Source organism: Mesoplodon bidens, assembly GCF_964165515.1.
Source record: "Mesoplodon bidens genome assembly, chromosome: 3".
Lineage (NCBI taxonomy): Eukaryota > Metazoa > Chordata > Mammalia > Artiodactyla > Ziphiidae > Mesoplodon > Mesoplodon bidens.
In genome coordinates, this window is record NC_138178.1 from 139,721,268 (window position 1) to 139,737,625 (window position 16,358).

General features: G+C 35.6%; 1 protein-coding gene across 1 annotated transcript in view; it reads right to left on the bottom strand.

Annotated features, from left to right (window-relative positions):
- Positions 1-295: 295 nt before the first annotated feature.
- KCNH5 (potassium voltage-gated channel subfamily H member 5) overlaps positions 296-16,358 on the bottom strand; it is a gene marked incomplete at both ends in the record, with an annotated part of 359,387 nt that continues 343,324 nt past the window's right edge. Inside the window, one exon of the mRNA XM_081228128.1 lies at positions 296-1,243. Within this exon, the coding sequence (XP_081084254.1) occupies positions 296-1,243 (948 nt within the window). The remainder of the gene's footprint in view (positions 1,244-16,358) is intronic.

A 16,358-nucleotide genomic window follows, 5' to 3' on the forward strand; every position in this document is an offset into this window, starting at 1 on the left:
TAACAAAAATCATACCTTTTAAAATTATAGAGATTATAAATAAATGTAAAGTGTACATGCAGTCAACTGCATAATATACAAGCGATATCTAAGTTTTTAATAATTATCTTCTTTGGCAGGCCAGAATCCAGCTGGACATGCAATATTTACATATCAAAATCCATATTGTGTTCATCATATTGAAAGCAAGTGAAAATATATATATATATGTATATACTGTATATACACACATATGTATATAGATGTATATACTGTTTTTAATATATTAACAAATATATATGTGTATATATATATATTAAAAGTGGATTTCATCTTTGTCAGGTTCAGGTGACTCAGGCCTTGAAACACTAAAAATATCCTGACATGGTATTTGGGGAGGTACTTGGAGCGGCATTTGGGATTTGGGAGAAGAGGTCGGGGGCACACTTTTTTCTGAAAGTATTTTTAAAATTTCTGCCACCTGCTTCTCCAGGGCAGTCATTCTGCAGCTTAGCAGCTGAATGTCCTCTTTGAGTTCGTGTTTGACTTCCTGCAGTGTGGTCTGTAAGGCCTGCTCAGGGATGGGATAAAAGGGGTGCTTGGCATCAGCCTGGATGGGGCTATGCTCTAGCGGACTTCGCGCCTCCCCAGCCTTATCCAAAAGAAGGTCACTTTTTGTAATCCCACTGTCACAAGAATCTGTTTTTCTTAGTGGATTTTTGGTGATGCTGTTCTCTGAATCACTGCCCTTAGGGTCCTCAGAGAGTAGCCCCATCGACTCAGCTTTAGTGACATTATTCCAGTCTTCCTTCTTCTCCTCATGGGCTCCCATATTATTCTTGAGCCGCAGCCACCCTTTCCCATTTCCATTCTTCATTCTTATGGGGCTGTTGACTTTGAGACATTTGGGGTCAGCACCGCCACTGGGCTTGAGTTCCATGGCATCACGGTTGTTTTGTTTGAGGGACTCGCTGGCTTTCACATAGGCCAGAGATGTCTGAATGGGCGTAATCTGTGACACGGTGACCACACTGGTGCCAGTGATGGAGGCTCCATTCTGTAAGGAGCGGCTTTCTACCTGCAGATGGTTCCGCTCAGGGTCACTCTGCGTTGACCCCTGATTCCGCAGCTCCTTCTGCTGCTTGAACTTCTGGAAGAGCTTTCTTACCGGGTGGTCCACGGGGATGCTGAGGGTGACCTCATTCTTTTGCCTGAGGCGCTCCTCCTCTTCTTTCTTCACATCACTGATTTTGCGGAAAATGATCTGTGGAGGGGGAGAGAGATAAAAAGCATGATTATAAAAACAGTAGGCACAGAGGGAACCTACCTCTACATAATAAAGGCCATATATAACAAACCCACAGTCAACAGCATTCTCAATGGTGAAAAACTGAAACCACTTCCAATAAGATTAGGAACAAGACAAGGTTGCCCACTCTCACCACTCTTATTCAACATAGTTTTGGAAGTTTTAGCCACAGCAATCACAGAAGAAAAAGAAATAAAAGGAATCAAAATGGGAAAAGAAGAAGTAAAGATGTCACTGTTTGCAGATGACATGATACTATACATAGAGAATCCTAAAGATGCTACCAGAAAACTACTAGAGCTAATCAATGAATTTGGTAAAGTAGCAGGATACAAAATTAATGTACAGAAATCTGTTGCATTCCTATACACTAATGATGAGAAATCTGAAAGAGAAATTAAGGAAACACTCTCATTTACCATTGCAACAAAAAGAATAAAATATCTAGGAATAAACCTACCCAAGGAGACAAAAGACCTGTATGCAGAAAATTATAAGACACTGATGAAAGAAATCAAAGATGATACAAACAGATGGAGAGATATACTATGTTCCTGGATTGGAAGAATCAACATTGTGAAAATGACTCTACTACCCAAAGCAATCAACAGATTCAATGCAATCCCTATCAAACTACCAATGGCATTTTTCACAGAACTAGAAAAAATTTTTCACAATTTGTATGGAAACACAAAAGACCCCAAATAGCCAAAGCAGTCTTGAGAAAGAAAAATGGAGCTGGAGGAATCAGGCTCCTGGACTTCACACTATACTACAAAGTTACAGTAATCAAGATAGTATGGTACTGGCACAAAAACAGAAATATAGATCAATGGAACAGGATAGAAAGCCCAGAGATAAATCCACACACATATGGTCACCTTATCTTTAATAAAAGAGGCAAGAATATACAGTGGAGAAAAGACAGTCTCTTCAGTAAGTGGTGCTGGGAAGACTGGACAGCTACATGTAAAAGAATGAAATTAGAACACTCCTTAACACCATACACAAAAATAAACTCAAAATGGACTAAAGATCTAAATGTAAGGCCAGACACTATAAAACTCACAGAGGAAAACAGGAAGAACACTCTATGACATAAATCACAGCAAGATCCTTTTTGATCCCCCTCCTAGAGAAATGGAAATAAAAACAAAAATAAACAAATGGGACGTAATGAAACTTAAAAGCTTTTGCACAGCAAAGGAAAGCATCAACAAGATGAAAAAAGAACCCTCAGAATTGGAGGAAATATTTGCAAATGAAGCAACGGACAAAGGATTAATCTCCACGATATACAAGCAGCTCATGCAGCTCAATATCAAAAAACCAAACAACCCAATCCAAAAATGGGCAGAAGACCTAAATAGACGTTTCTCCAAAGAAGATATACAGATTGCCAACAAACATATGAAAGAATGCTCAACATCACTAATCATTGGAGAAATGCAAATCAAAACTACAATGAGGTATCACCTCACACCAGTCAGAATGGCCATCATCAAAAAATCTACAAACAATAAATGCTGGAGAGGGTGTGGAGAAAAGGGAACCCTCTTGCACTGTTGGTGGGAATGTAAATTGATACAGCCACTATGGAGAACAGTATGGAGGTTCCTTAAAAAACTAAAAATAGAACTACCATATGGCCTAGCAATCCACTACTGGACATATACCCTGAGAAAACCATAATTCAAAAAGAGACATGTACCATAGTGTTCATTGCAGCACTATTTAGAATAGCCAGGACATGGAAGCTACCTAAGTGTCCATCGAAAGATGAATGGATAAAGAAGATGTGGTACATATATACAATGGAATATTACTCAGCCATATAAAGAAACAAAACTTAGTTATTTGTAATGAGATGGATGGACCTAGAGTCTGTCATACAGAGTGAAGTAAGTCAGAAAGAGAAAAACAAATACCGTATGTTAACACATATATATGGAATCTAAAAAAAAAAAAAAAAAGGTTCTGAAGAACCTCGGAGCAGGACAGGAATAAAGATGCAGATGTAGAGAATCAACTTGAGGACACGGGGAGGGGGAAGGGTAAGCTGGGGTGACGTGAGAGAGTGGCATGGACACATGTACACTACCAAATGTAAAACAGATAGCTAGTGGGAAGCAGCCGCGTAGCACAGGGAGATCAGCTCGGTGTTTTGTGACCACCTAGAGGGCTGGGATAGGGAGGGTGGGAGGGAGATGCAAGAGGGAGGGTATATGCGGATATATGTATATGTATAGCTGATTCACTATGTTATACAGCAGAAAGTAACATACCATTGTAAAGCAATTATACTCCAATAAAGATGTTAAAAAAATAATAAAATTATCTCATTGAAAATAAATAAAAACATATGACTTTATATTTGTGTGACAAGATACCAGTTGTACTTTGTTTTATAAAGGAAACCCTTAAAGATAGGGTAAGATCATTTCTAAAGGGAAAAATATTCCAATGCCAGTTAACAGATGCAATACACTTAAAATTCAACATAGAAACACTGATGAAGCTTGCTTAGCTTACTTAGTTCCACTTCCTTGCATATCAGAGAGGGAGTATAGTAAAGAGACAACTGAACAGAGCTATTTGCTTTTATGTTCATGTTCCCATTTCATAGAAAATATATAAATGTAAACATTTATGTTAGTTTATATATACATGTGTGTATACTTTTACATGTAATAAAACATTTAGCTCTTAATTTTCCTTGCAATACATCACTATTTTTTGTAAGGTTTTCTTTTGAATCATATAGATATGATCCAAAGCCATTTTTAATGCCATCCTCTGTTTAGGGGCCAAATAGTAAGACTTCTAGGCTATAAAACTACTGAAAAGTTAAACAGTTTACCAACATAGCACCTGGGTTGGGTGGGAGGAGGGATTAAATTTATTTATGTGGCTCCAGAGGGCAGAACAAGGATTTATACTTAGAAGTTTCTGGAAGGTAAATACCAAGTCAGTATACAAATTTCATTTCAAACTATTACCTATTAATTGAATAAACTGCCTTGAAAACTCATGAAACTCACACCACTGAAATAGCCAAACAGAAATACGAATGTTGTCTGTGTAATACTTTCACTGAGGAGGAGGTTGGACTCTTCAAATTCCAATATTCTTTAAAATTCAAATATCAAATTAAATGCATAGTACATGTAGTGTTAGATGAGTATTCACAAATAAGTAAGCATAAATTTTATTAAAAATACATTTTGAAAATAATACTGGGAAGAAGTTAGAACTCCATCAAGAGAAATTTAAAAGGCTGACTATGTAAGAAATTATTACCACTTATATTATCAGAGTTAGACGTGAATTTGGTAAGCGTGAGATTTTTGATCAGTCATCTAAAGAACAAAATAACTGCAGATGAGGGTTTTAAGGAATATTCACAAGGGAGCTATATTAATGTGCTTTCAGAATCAGACAATTTTATGACGCTAGCAAAATTACTTACCTCCATCACCCTCTCTCATTAAGCTGTTGGTTAGATTAGAAATACATGTGAAGCACATAGTCTCCAGCACATAATAGACACTCAAAGTATGCTGGTTGTCTCCCTTGAGCTCTTGTAAAATACTTCCTGTTTGAAAACATTTTCATCACCTCTTAGAGATTCAGCAGCTTCCAGGAATAACATATAGTCATTGACCTTATACTAGAAACCAATACTAGTGATGATCACTGTAAACACAAAAGTCAAGGAGAAGCAATCCTCCATCTAAAAGCACATTTTCTAAATTAAGATTGATACACTAAATATAGCTTATCAAGTGGCAATAATTTGTATTTTAAAATAAATATTCTCTAAATTCAATAACTGTCTATTAATACCAGCATATTTTTCCTTCTCTACTGGCACATGAAATTGGCTATTTTTTTAAAATGTAATACTAATCTCTAAGTCTGACATCAAAGTTCTAGGAGTTTAATTAGAAGTCTTTCAAAGGGTTGACATGTTTCTTATGCTTCCTGAGTAAACAGGGCTTGTGCTAAACCTTCAAGATATTAACACTCTTTGGTACTGGACAAATCAAAACATGGAAACACAGATACTCTATTCCTATATCATCCCCGTTCATTGAAAAGGCATTTACTTTAATTCTATCAACTGACATGACATCCTCCTTCCCACTCCGCTCTGACCTTGTTTGCCTTTTTAAAGGTAGTTACTTAACCTTGGAAAGACATAGCCTTAGTGCAGTGTGGTAACTGAGATTACCCTTCGTGTTTGGGGAAAAAAACATCTATTTCAAATGAACAGTGGAGGAGGGCACATAGGGGTGTCAGATAAAATGCAGGACATCCATGCAATATTTAGGACACACACTAAGAAATCATGCATTATTTACCTGAATGGGACATACTGATACTGCCATGTGAAGTTCACAGTTTATGAAAGATTTGGGGTTCCTGGAGACTGAGAATCTGTGGACATTTTAGGCCACAGCTTTATGTTTTAAATTTTCAATACAATGGCTAATAATTGCTTAAAATTATTGTGTGCTTACCGAGTTTGGGATGCTTTGTGATTTAAGGGTATGATGTACCCATGTAAAATATCAGTAGAAAAAGGCTTCTTTCTCCAGTTTCCCTTATCACCAGCCGGCCCCACCCCACCAAGAACCAACAAAGGCATTTGTACTGCTACTATTAAGTGGAGAACAAAGACTCCTAATGCCAAACTACTGAGAACAAAGAAAAAAAAAATTCTGTCACAGGTCCAGGCTGCCAGTCTGCATCGAGGGACAAATGAGATAGAAATGGGTTGGCATATTTTGCCACCAAGAAGATGTAAAATGAAATGAGAAAGAATGAGGTTTTGTATATGGAAGACAGAATCCTAAGAGTTCACACCTGGATTTGATAAACTATTTACAATAACCAAGCTTTTAAGCCTGAGGTCACTCTAAAAAAACTATTGGTTTAAATGGAGTTTACTGAATGAGACTAAATTTATTTTATTTCTTTTGACTGCAGAACAGAAATTATGCCTTATTGAAAAACACTTATCAAAATTTGCATATAACAAAGAGGTCACAAACATATTATCTCATTTAACTGTCATAACTACTCTATGAGGCAGGTCCTATTATTCTCATGTTATGGAAGAGCAAACTGAGGCACAAAGAGTTTAAATGGTTTGCATTAGGTCACACAGCTAGTAAGTGGTCAGGATACAAATCCAAGGAGTCGGATTACAAATAGTCTTAACAATTATACTCTACTGCAGCTCCTCAAAATAACTCTGACACCACCTTCTGGACCCTGTGAAAACCTGGATAGGTGAGTGGGTGAAGTAGTTTAACATCCAACAGGTAACCCTTCATAGAGCATTTGCCATGATGAACCATTCCTCAAAGTGGTGAATTGAACAAACAATTGAAGCTCTGTGCTTGTTAAACAAGTAGAGTTGACAAATTCTTGCTGAGTAGAATCAGGTTCAGATCTTTGACCCACAAATCAATCTTTAAAGAACTTGAATCAGAATCCTTCAATTGTAAGAATAGAATGACATCCATTAAGAACTTATTTTCTAGTTGATGACAAAGCAAAACTTTCCTAATGCAAGGTAAGAGAATATAGGCCCTGAAATTAAAAACAAAGAAACAAAAAAAGAGTTGATTTTATTATATTTACAGGGTTTAAAGACTAATAATCTACTGAGGTGTCACAACCAGTTGATTTATGTCTTACATGTAAAGCATGATAGCTTTTTGTTGTGTCTTAATATAAAAAATTCATTATATAACAAATAAAACAAAACTTACTGTATTTCAAAACCTTTAAATGCAATAAGCCATCCTTATAAGTCCTTATAGTTTTGAGGATCACTTTATGACCCTAAACTCCAAGTTTGAATAACAATCTATTTTTATTACTAAGGAGACTACATCTCATCATAAAAAATATGATGGAAATTATTCTACATTACTATTACAAGTATGAACACTCTCAAATTATCTGAGCTCATGCTGAATCTTTCCTTTAAAAGAAGTGTTTTTTACCTTTAACTTTTTAATCATGTAAAATAAAATGGTTCAAATTAATAAGGAATAGAAAGATTGATAAATTTTATTTAGTTAAACCTTCCAAAACAGTGTATAGTTTAGTTTAAAAATCTGCATGCTACTTTTTGGTAATTGAAAGAATCTCCAAACAATAAGAGTTTTCATAATCCAGTTGATTCTTACATTGGTAATGTGTCATACAGAAAGCAAAAATATTCCTGTTAATTCAATAATTCAATACATAAGCTATATAGATGAATTCTGCTTAATGATAACATGGAAATGATGATGATTTTTCCCTAGAAGGCAAAGATTAAAAAACAAAATCCCCCAAAACATTATTTTAGGAAATGATAAAGGATCTGAGTGAAGTTCATAGGAGATCAACTTACATGAATTAAACCATGTAAAAAAATATATATCGATGATTATCAACATGGTGTTTGATAATCAAATTAGCTTTTAAAAAATGCAACATTTGTTTTTTTTCCTCAGTGTTATTAACCTAGAACCTTCTGCACTTCATGTATTCTGTGTCTTTTGCTCAATGGCAAATCAAATTGCTAATGAACACCAAAAAATTAAGGACAAAATTAAAAAAGAAAAATCACGAACCAGGCTATGATTCTAGCCACACATTTATTGGTAGAATGCACATTAGTCTGTACTCTTTCTATCAGCAAAGAGGTTTATTTCATTTAAGCTTGTCTTCTCCTTGCTTCATTAGGTTCTGTGGAGCCCATGCTAGAAGGTTTAATTTATTTAAATGATAAAATCTTCTTAAACTTAACAGGGAACATGGCCAACTGAGCTTTCCATTTCAAAAGTAGGACATTTGATCATAAAAGGGATATCAAAATTAAATAATTTGAATGTGTACTGAACATTGAAATCCAATAAAGGCAAGGGAAAAAAAGGGGTTAGAATCATTTATTTAATGACATGGATTTAGTGTTATGTAATTTGGAGGATAGAGGTGCGCTCTCCGAAATGACCCATCACTTTCCAGATCTGTGAATTGACTAGGAATCTATAGCTATATGCAATCAAGCAGCAGCTCCAGTTCATCTGACATTTAAGGATCTAGTTGGTTTGGTTCTTTGGTTCTTTTTACTGCTTCTGTAAACTTAGTCACTAATTCTAACTCTAGTCCTTTCAATCATTCCAACCTGAACTAATACAACAAAGTGGTACTTATTAAACACTATCATGTATATATCAGAGGCTATAAACTTTTCTTAACAAAGGCCACAGTGACAGAGCTGTGGTAGGTGACCATGTGTGACTGAAGGATAACAATGATGCATCACACTCTGTTTGAAATATGGCTGCCTTCCTTCATTTCAGCCACTCATAGATCTATAGGCTCTTCAGGGACAAGGAATGTGTTACAGATCTAGTTTAGCCTCTTAGGTCCTAAATAAACTTTGAGGAATTAATTAACTGATTAATGTAAAGAAAAAGGAAGGAAGGGAGGTGAGTAGAAAGGAAAAAGGAAGTGAGAAAAAGAATATGTTTTGATTCTGCTAATGTGTTGGGAAATGCCTAATGTGAATAAGGGTGGTGAGTAAGATGCAAATGCAGGACATTCTAGAATTACTGATACAATTACATTTTTTTATAACTAAAGTTTTTTCATTAAAAAAATAATAAAAGAAGGAAGCTAAAGTCTTCAAAACCAAGAATATAGCTGTTCCAAGGTAAAGCTGGCAAGGCTTAGATTCACTGTCTCAAATATTGCAGTAATCCATGATTTGTCCTCCTTGCCTCAATTTCTAGCTTCATTTTCCTTTATTCCATTCTTTGCTATTGTGTATCAGATATGATAGTGTCCCACGCAAAAAGTCACAAAGTAAAACTAAAGCTCTTTAATAAAGTCAGCAAGCCTACAGTGGTTCAGTCTACCTGCCCCTCCAATCTCTATTTTCTTCAGTCTCACTTGACCTTAACACACCAGCCACTGAATCACTTTGAGATCCAGAATCTAATATTGCACATATTGTTCTCTCTCCTCCTCCTAACCTTCTGGGGAGCTCCTACTTCTCTTTTAATCCTCAGCCCAACTGTGCTCTTCTTTATGAGGCAGGACCAGCTACATAATATGTAGGACCAAATACAACATAAAAATTCAGGCCCTCTAACATCATGCTTAATGATAAAATACTGAAAGCTCTCCCCTGAGTTCAGGAAAGAGAAAAGCATGTACCATCTTGTCACCCCTATTCAACATTGTGCTAAAGGTTCTAGCCAGGGAAATTGTCAAGAAAATGAAACAAAAGACATCCAGAATGAAAAAGAATTAAAACTATCTTGATTTGGAGATGACATAATCAGGTACACAGAAAATCCACGCACGCGCACACACACATACACACAAAACTATTAGAGCTAATAAAGGAGTTCAGCAAGAATACAGGATACAAAATCAACATAAAAGTTAGTTGTGGGCTTCCCTGGTGGCGCAGTGGTTGAGAGTCCGCCTGCCGATGCAGCGGACACGGGTTCGTGCCCCAGTCCGGGAAGATCCCACATGCTGTGGAGTGGCTGGGCCCGTGAGCCATGGCCGCTGAGCCTGCGCGTCCGGAGCCTGTGCTCCGCAACGGGAGAGGCCACAACAGTGAGAGGCCCGCGTACAGCAAAAAAAAAAAAAAAGTTAGTTGGATTTCTATACACTAGTAATGAACCATCTGAAAATAAAGCTCATAAAATAACGTTATTGAAAATAGCATCAAAGAGAATAGAATACTTAGGAAAAATTTTAACAAAATAAGTGCAGGACTTATACACAAAAACTATAAAACATTGTTGAAATAAATTAAATAAGACCTAAATAAATAGAAAGGCATATCATGTTTATGGGTTGAAAGACTTAATATTGTTAACATGACAGTATTCCCCAAATTGATCTGTAGATTTAATTCAATTCCTATCAAAATTATTACTGCTTATTTTTCAGAAATTGACAAGCTGATCCTAAAATTCAGGTGCAAATGCAAGGGACTCATAATAGCTTAAAAAATCAAAATATACAAATGTAATTGGAGGATTCATACTTCACAGTTTAAAAACTTATTACAACTAATTAGAGAAATGCAAATCAAAACTTCAATGAGGTATCACCTCACACCAGTCAGAATGGCCATCATCAAAAAATCTACAAACTATAAATGCTGAAGAGGGTGTGGAGAAAAGGGAACCCTCCTACACTGTTGGTGGGAATGTAAATTGATACAGCCACTATGGAGAACAGTATGGAGGTTCCTTAAAAAACTAAAAATAGAACTACCATGTGACCCAGCAATCCAACTCCTGGGCATATACCTGGAGGAAACCATAATTCAAAAAGATACATGCACCCCAATGTTCATTGCAGCACTATTTATAATAGCCAGGACATGGAAGCATCCTAAATGTCCATCAACAGAATAACGGATAAAGAAGATATGGCACATATATACAATGGAATAGTACTCAGCCATAAAAAAGAACAAAATAATACTATTTGCAGCAACATGGATGGACCTAGAGATTGTCATAGTGAGTGAAGTAAGCCAGACACAGAAAGAAAAATATCATATGATATTGCTTATATGTATTATCTAAAAACAAGGGTACAAATGAACTTATTTATAAAATAGAAGTAGAGTCGTGAATGTAGAAAACAAGCTTATGGTTACCAGGGGATAAGGGGGCAGGGATAAACTGGGAGATTGGGACAGACATATACATACCATTTACTATATATAAAATAGATAACTAATAAGAACCTGCTGTATAGCACAGGGAACTCTACTCTATACTCTGTAATGGCCTACATGGGAAAAGAATCTTAAAAAAAAAAAAAAAACATGAGGAAAAAAACCTTGTTACAAAGCTATAGTAATCAAGGCAGTGTGGTGCTAGCATATACATCAATGGAATAGAACTTAAATAAATAAACACATAAATAAATAAATATACCTATGCATTTATGGTAAATTGCTTTTTGACAAGGATGCCAAGGGGATTCAGTGAAGAAAGATCAATCTTTTCAACAAATGGTGCTGGAGCAACTGCATATTTACAAATAAAATATGAATATGGATGACAGCCTCATACCATATACAAAATTTAACTCCAAATGTATCAAAGACCTAAATGTAAGAGCTAAAACTATAAAATTCCTAGAAGAAATCCAAGGCACAAATTTTAGTGACCTTGAATTAGGCAAAGCTTTCTTAGACACCTAAATCTCAAGCTACCAAATATATTAAATAAATAAATTGGGCTTCACAAAAATTCAAAACTTTTTTGCTTCAAAGGACACTATCACAAAGGTAAAAAAACTCACAAAATGGGAGAAAATATTTGCAAATCATATACCTGATCTAGCATACAGAATATATAAAGACATATTATGATTCAACAATTAAAAAACAAAAACATTTAAGTTTAAAAATAGTTACAATAGCCAGAACATGGAAGCAACCCTAATATCCTGTCCATCGACAGATGAATGGATAAAGAAGATGTGGAAAATATATACAATGCTAGTTATAAAAAAGAATTAGTCATAAAACAAATGAAATAATACCATTTACAGCAACACAAATAGACCTAGAGATTATCATACTAAGTGAAGTAAGTCAGACAAAGACAAATATCATATGATATTGCTTATATGTGGAATCTAAAAAAGAAAATGATACAAATAAACTTATATACAAAACAGAAATAGACTCATAGATATAGAAAACAAACTTATGGTTACCAAAGGGGAAACTGTAGAGGGGGAGGGATAAATTAGGTGTGAGATTAACACATACACACTACTATATATAAAATAGATAACCAACAAGGACCTACTGTATAGCACAGGGAACTATACTCAATATTTTGTAATAACCTATAAGGGAAAACAATATGAAAAAGAATATATATATGTGTGTGTGTGTATATATATATATATATATATATATATATATATATATATATATATGTATGTATGTATAACTGAATCACTTTGCTATACACCAGAAATTAACACATCGTGAGTCCACTATACTTCTATAAAAATAAATATATAAAAATGGTCAAAGAATTTGAATAGACATTTCCCCAAAGATGGTGTACAAATGACCAATAGGCACATGAAAAGATGTTCAGCATAGTCATTAGGGAAATGCAAGCCAAAACCACAATGATATACATTTCACATCCTCTAGGATGGCTATAATTAAAAGATAACAAGTATTATTAATAACAGAAAATACCAAGTGTTGGGAGGATGCAGAGAAATTGGAACCCTCATTCACTGCTGGTGGGAATATTAAATACTACAGTCTCTGTGGAAAACAGCTTGGCAGTTTCCCAAAAAGTTAAACATAGAGTAGTCATACGACCCAGCAATTCCACTCCTAGGTATACATCCAAGAAAATTAAAAACATACAGTCATGCAAAAACTTATACATGAATGTTCATAGTAGTATTATTCATGATAGACCAAAAGTAGAAACAACCCAAATATCTATTAATGGATGAATCAGCAAACAAAATGTGGTATAACTTTACACTGGAATATTACCCAGCCATAAAAGGAAACGAAGTACTGATACATGCTACACCTTGACGCTAAGTGAAAGAAGCCTAACACAGAACGTTATATATTGTATGATTTCACTTATATGAAGTGTACAGAAGAGGCAAATTTAGTCAGAAAGTATATTAATGTTTTCCAGGGGCATGGGGATATGGGAAATGGGGAATGACTACCAGCAGGTGTGGGGTTTCTTTTTGGGGTAATGAAAATGTTCTGGAATTAGATAGTGATGATGGTTGCACAACTTTGTGAATATACTAAAAAACACTGAATTGTACACTTTAAGATGGTGAATTGTATGGTGTGTGAATTATATCACTACAAAAAAAGCAGGTCTCCTTGTTCAAAATTATTAAGAATTTCAAGAGAGCAGCAGCAGAGCGTTCAACCAAGAGCAGTGCTCTTCTAAATGCAAGGCCTGCACGACTGCACGGGTTGGGCATCCATGGAGCTAGCCCTGCTGGGAGGTTTTCACTTACCACCCCAGATAGCATTGGGTCCATCCTATTCTACACTCTAATGGCATTTATTTTGTGACACATTAATGGTGAGATATAGCAGCAAACAAGATACTCATTCACATTGTGAGTATTTGTTAAACACCTACCATGTTTCAGGCCCTGTTTTGGGGTAAGGTATACATCAGTAAACAAAACAAAGCCCCTTAAATATTCCATAAAACGTCAGGTGATGATGTGGGGTACAAAGAAAAATAAAGAGTGGCAAAGTGGTTGGGTCTTTATGAGCAAGTGTTACTGGAGCAAAGATAGTCATGGAATGAAGAAGTGGGCCATGCAGATGGCCATGGGGAGAGGGGGAACCCGAGCTGAGAGGATGCTCTGCATGTTTGAGGAACGGTAAGGAGGGCAGAGTGGGTGGCACTTCGTACCTGGGGAGAATGACTGGTGAGGAGGCCAGGGACTTTGGTTTTTAAATGTGAGGAGAAGCCATGGAGACTTCGGAGCAGAGCATTCACACTGTCTCACTTCCACTCTAAAAAGATAGCTCAGGCTGCTGTGGGGAAAATAAATTGTACGGTCGGAATGATAGGAGGAGGGTACCAATCAGGAGGCTTTTTGAGTAATTCTGGAGGGACATCATGGTGACTTAGACCAGAGAGGCAGAAATGGAGGTAGTGACAAGTGGTCAACTTCTGGATTTATTTTGCCAGTAAGACTAATGAGCTGGATAAACAATCTGAGAGAAGAGAATTTTTTTTTAAAGTCTTTCTTTAGGCTAAGCAAAAGTATAAATAGCAGTACCATTTTCTGAGATGGTGAAACCTGATATGGTGCCCTATAAACTATAAAGACAAGTTATCTGCCCCCCTAGACACACACACACACACACACACACAAATATGCATGCATATATACACACATGCATATACAAACATGTGCATAATGTATAAAAGTGGAGCAGGAACAGGATAACTGACTAAACACTCCCATAAAAAGGGGTAGGGAATAATGGCTGAGAGGCTCAGCAGTTGCTGGTCCACAGCAATGATGAAATCTGCCAGGCAGGCATTGTGAGGCCCCCCTGCCCTGGCAGTAGGGTAAATTCCTTTGTTGGTCTCTCAGTGTGCTATCTGGGATAAGCTCTCTCATCCACTGTTCTCTGTGGCTCCTGATTCTATCTCTTTGGATGTTCTTTTTTGTCCTTTTCCCTCTATAGTTCAAACCTAATTTGGGGATTGGAGAATTTGTCCTCCTCAGCTTCTTCCTGCCTGTGCAAATTTTGGGGCCTAAGGTTTGGTTTTGAGCTCACATAGCAAAATGACTTTTTAAGACCAAGCTTATGGTTTCTTTGGCAATATAATTATCTAAAAAATTTAGTGAGTTTCTGATCTGTTTATAGTCAATTCCATGCTCCTGCAACCTCACAAAAAGTTCTTTCCTAGATATAATTCTCAAGCCTGGTTTAATCCTCTTCTTTGTTGGCACCATGTCTCTCTGTTGCTCTCTGCCTCTGTCTCTTTCTCCATGATGGAAACTACTTTGAAGGCATCGGACTTGATGGGAAGTCATATCTATTATCTGATCTTCGCCACAAAACTGTCTTAATAGACTATTTTGTACAATGACTTTTCAATCTTATTTCTGGTTTTCCCTGTTCTAAATTCCTTTCCATACCTGCTTACAAGCCAGCCAATTCTTGCCAGTGATCACCTCTTTCTTCTCATGCCTTGCTAAATGTAACCAGTCACAACCCCAACTCACTACTAATATTCTGCTTTCCAAACTGTTCCAAAAGAAATACAGCATTGGAAGGCAATTAGAGATAGCCACTTTACCAAATGTTTTGTCACTGGAAAATATCTGTCTACATCTTTTCAAGTCACAAATATCAATATCCTTACTTATTTCTACTCCTGCTAAGTTAATGCCACATATTTTAGAATTAATGGTGGCAAAGTCTCACTATTGATATCAATTTATGCTCATGCCCAGGAGCATTGCATTTTTCCCCAGTGGTACAAACATGAGAATATATTTAACACACTGTACTGTACAGCTTAAGTTGGTAAGTTTTATGTTATGTTTTTTCCAACAATTAAAAATTCAAATAATATCTGAAAATAGAACCATAAACTTTCCAAAAATTACTTTCAACTCACAAACTTCCTCTCACAGAAAAAAATATAAATTTATCAATAAATAGACATGAAATTAAGACTATTTCCATAACTATTCACCAAGACAAATGAAAATATTGATCATTAACTCAGAAGAAAAATAATTACATAAGTCATGAACAATGCAGGGGTAATAATTAAACAAACATTCACATAGTTTTACTGGAGACAGACATACTGGAGATTCAAATTTGAATTCAACACCACATTGTCTTAAGTATACTGAGTTGAAAATTGTCATTTACATACTTGATATATTGGTAAAAACAAAAACAAAACTAACTAATTTGGGGGAACCTGTCATTAAAAAAGGAAATAATTGTAAAGGCATTGCTAAACAAGAATAAAAGAAAATTTATTGCCCCAGAATCTGAACACAACATAGTATGTACTATTAAGAAAAAAAAAAGAATCCTTCTAAATAACTATAATTTTCAACTGTAACTATTTGTTAGCATTTAAAAATTCAGGAGAAGATTCAGAAGAATAAAGTTATTTTATTTCAAAATTCTTAGTATAGAATTTTTAGCACACTCAAGTTCAAAGGAACAAAACTGATGAAGAAAAACCATGTCTATTATGTTTTGCTATGGATGTAAGAATAAAGCCCCTAGTATTGCCTGAGACCCATACATGAATGACTAGACTACACTGCTTTTGAGAACATAATTATTCTATTCATAGTAGCTATTGCTTCCACATATTTTCATCCTGGAATTACTGCAATAAAAATATTGGATTAAGGGAATTTTACTAAGAATTTCCCATGGATTATTTGTTCATTTAAATTTCACAATAATCCATTTTATAGATTAAAAAACTGAGGCTTA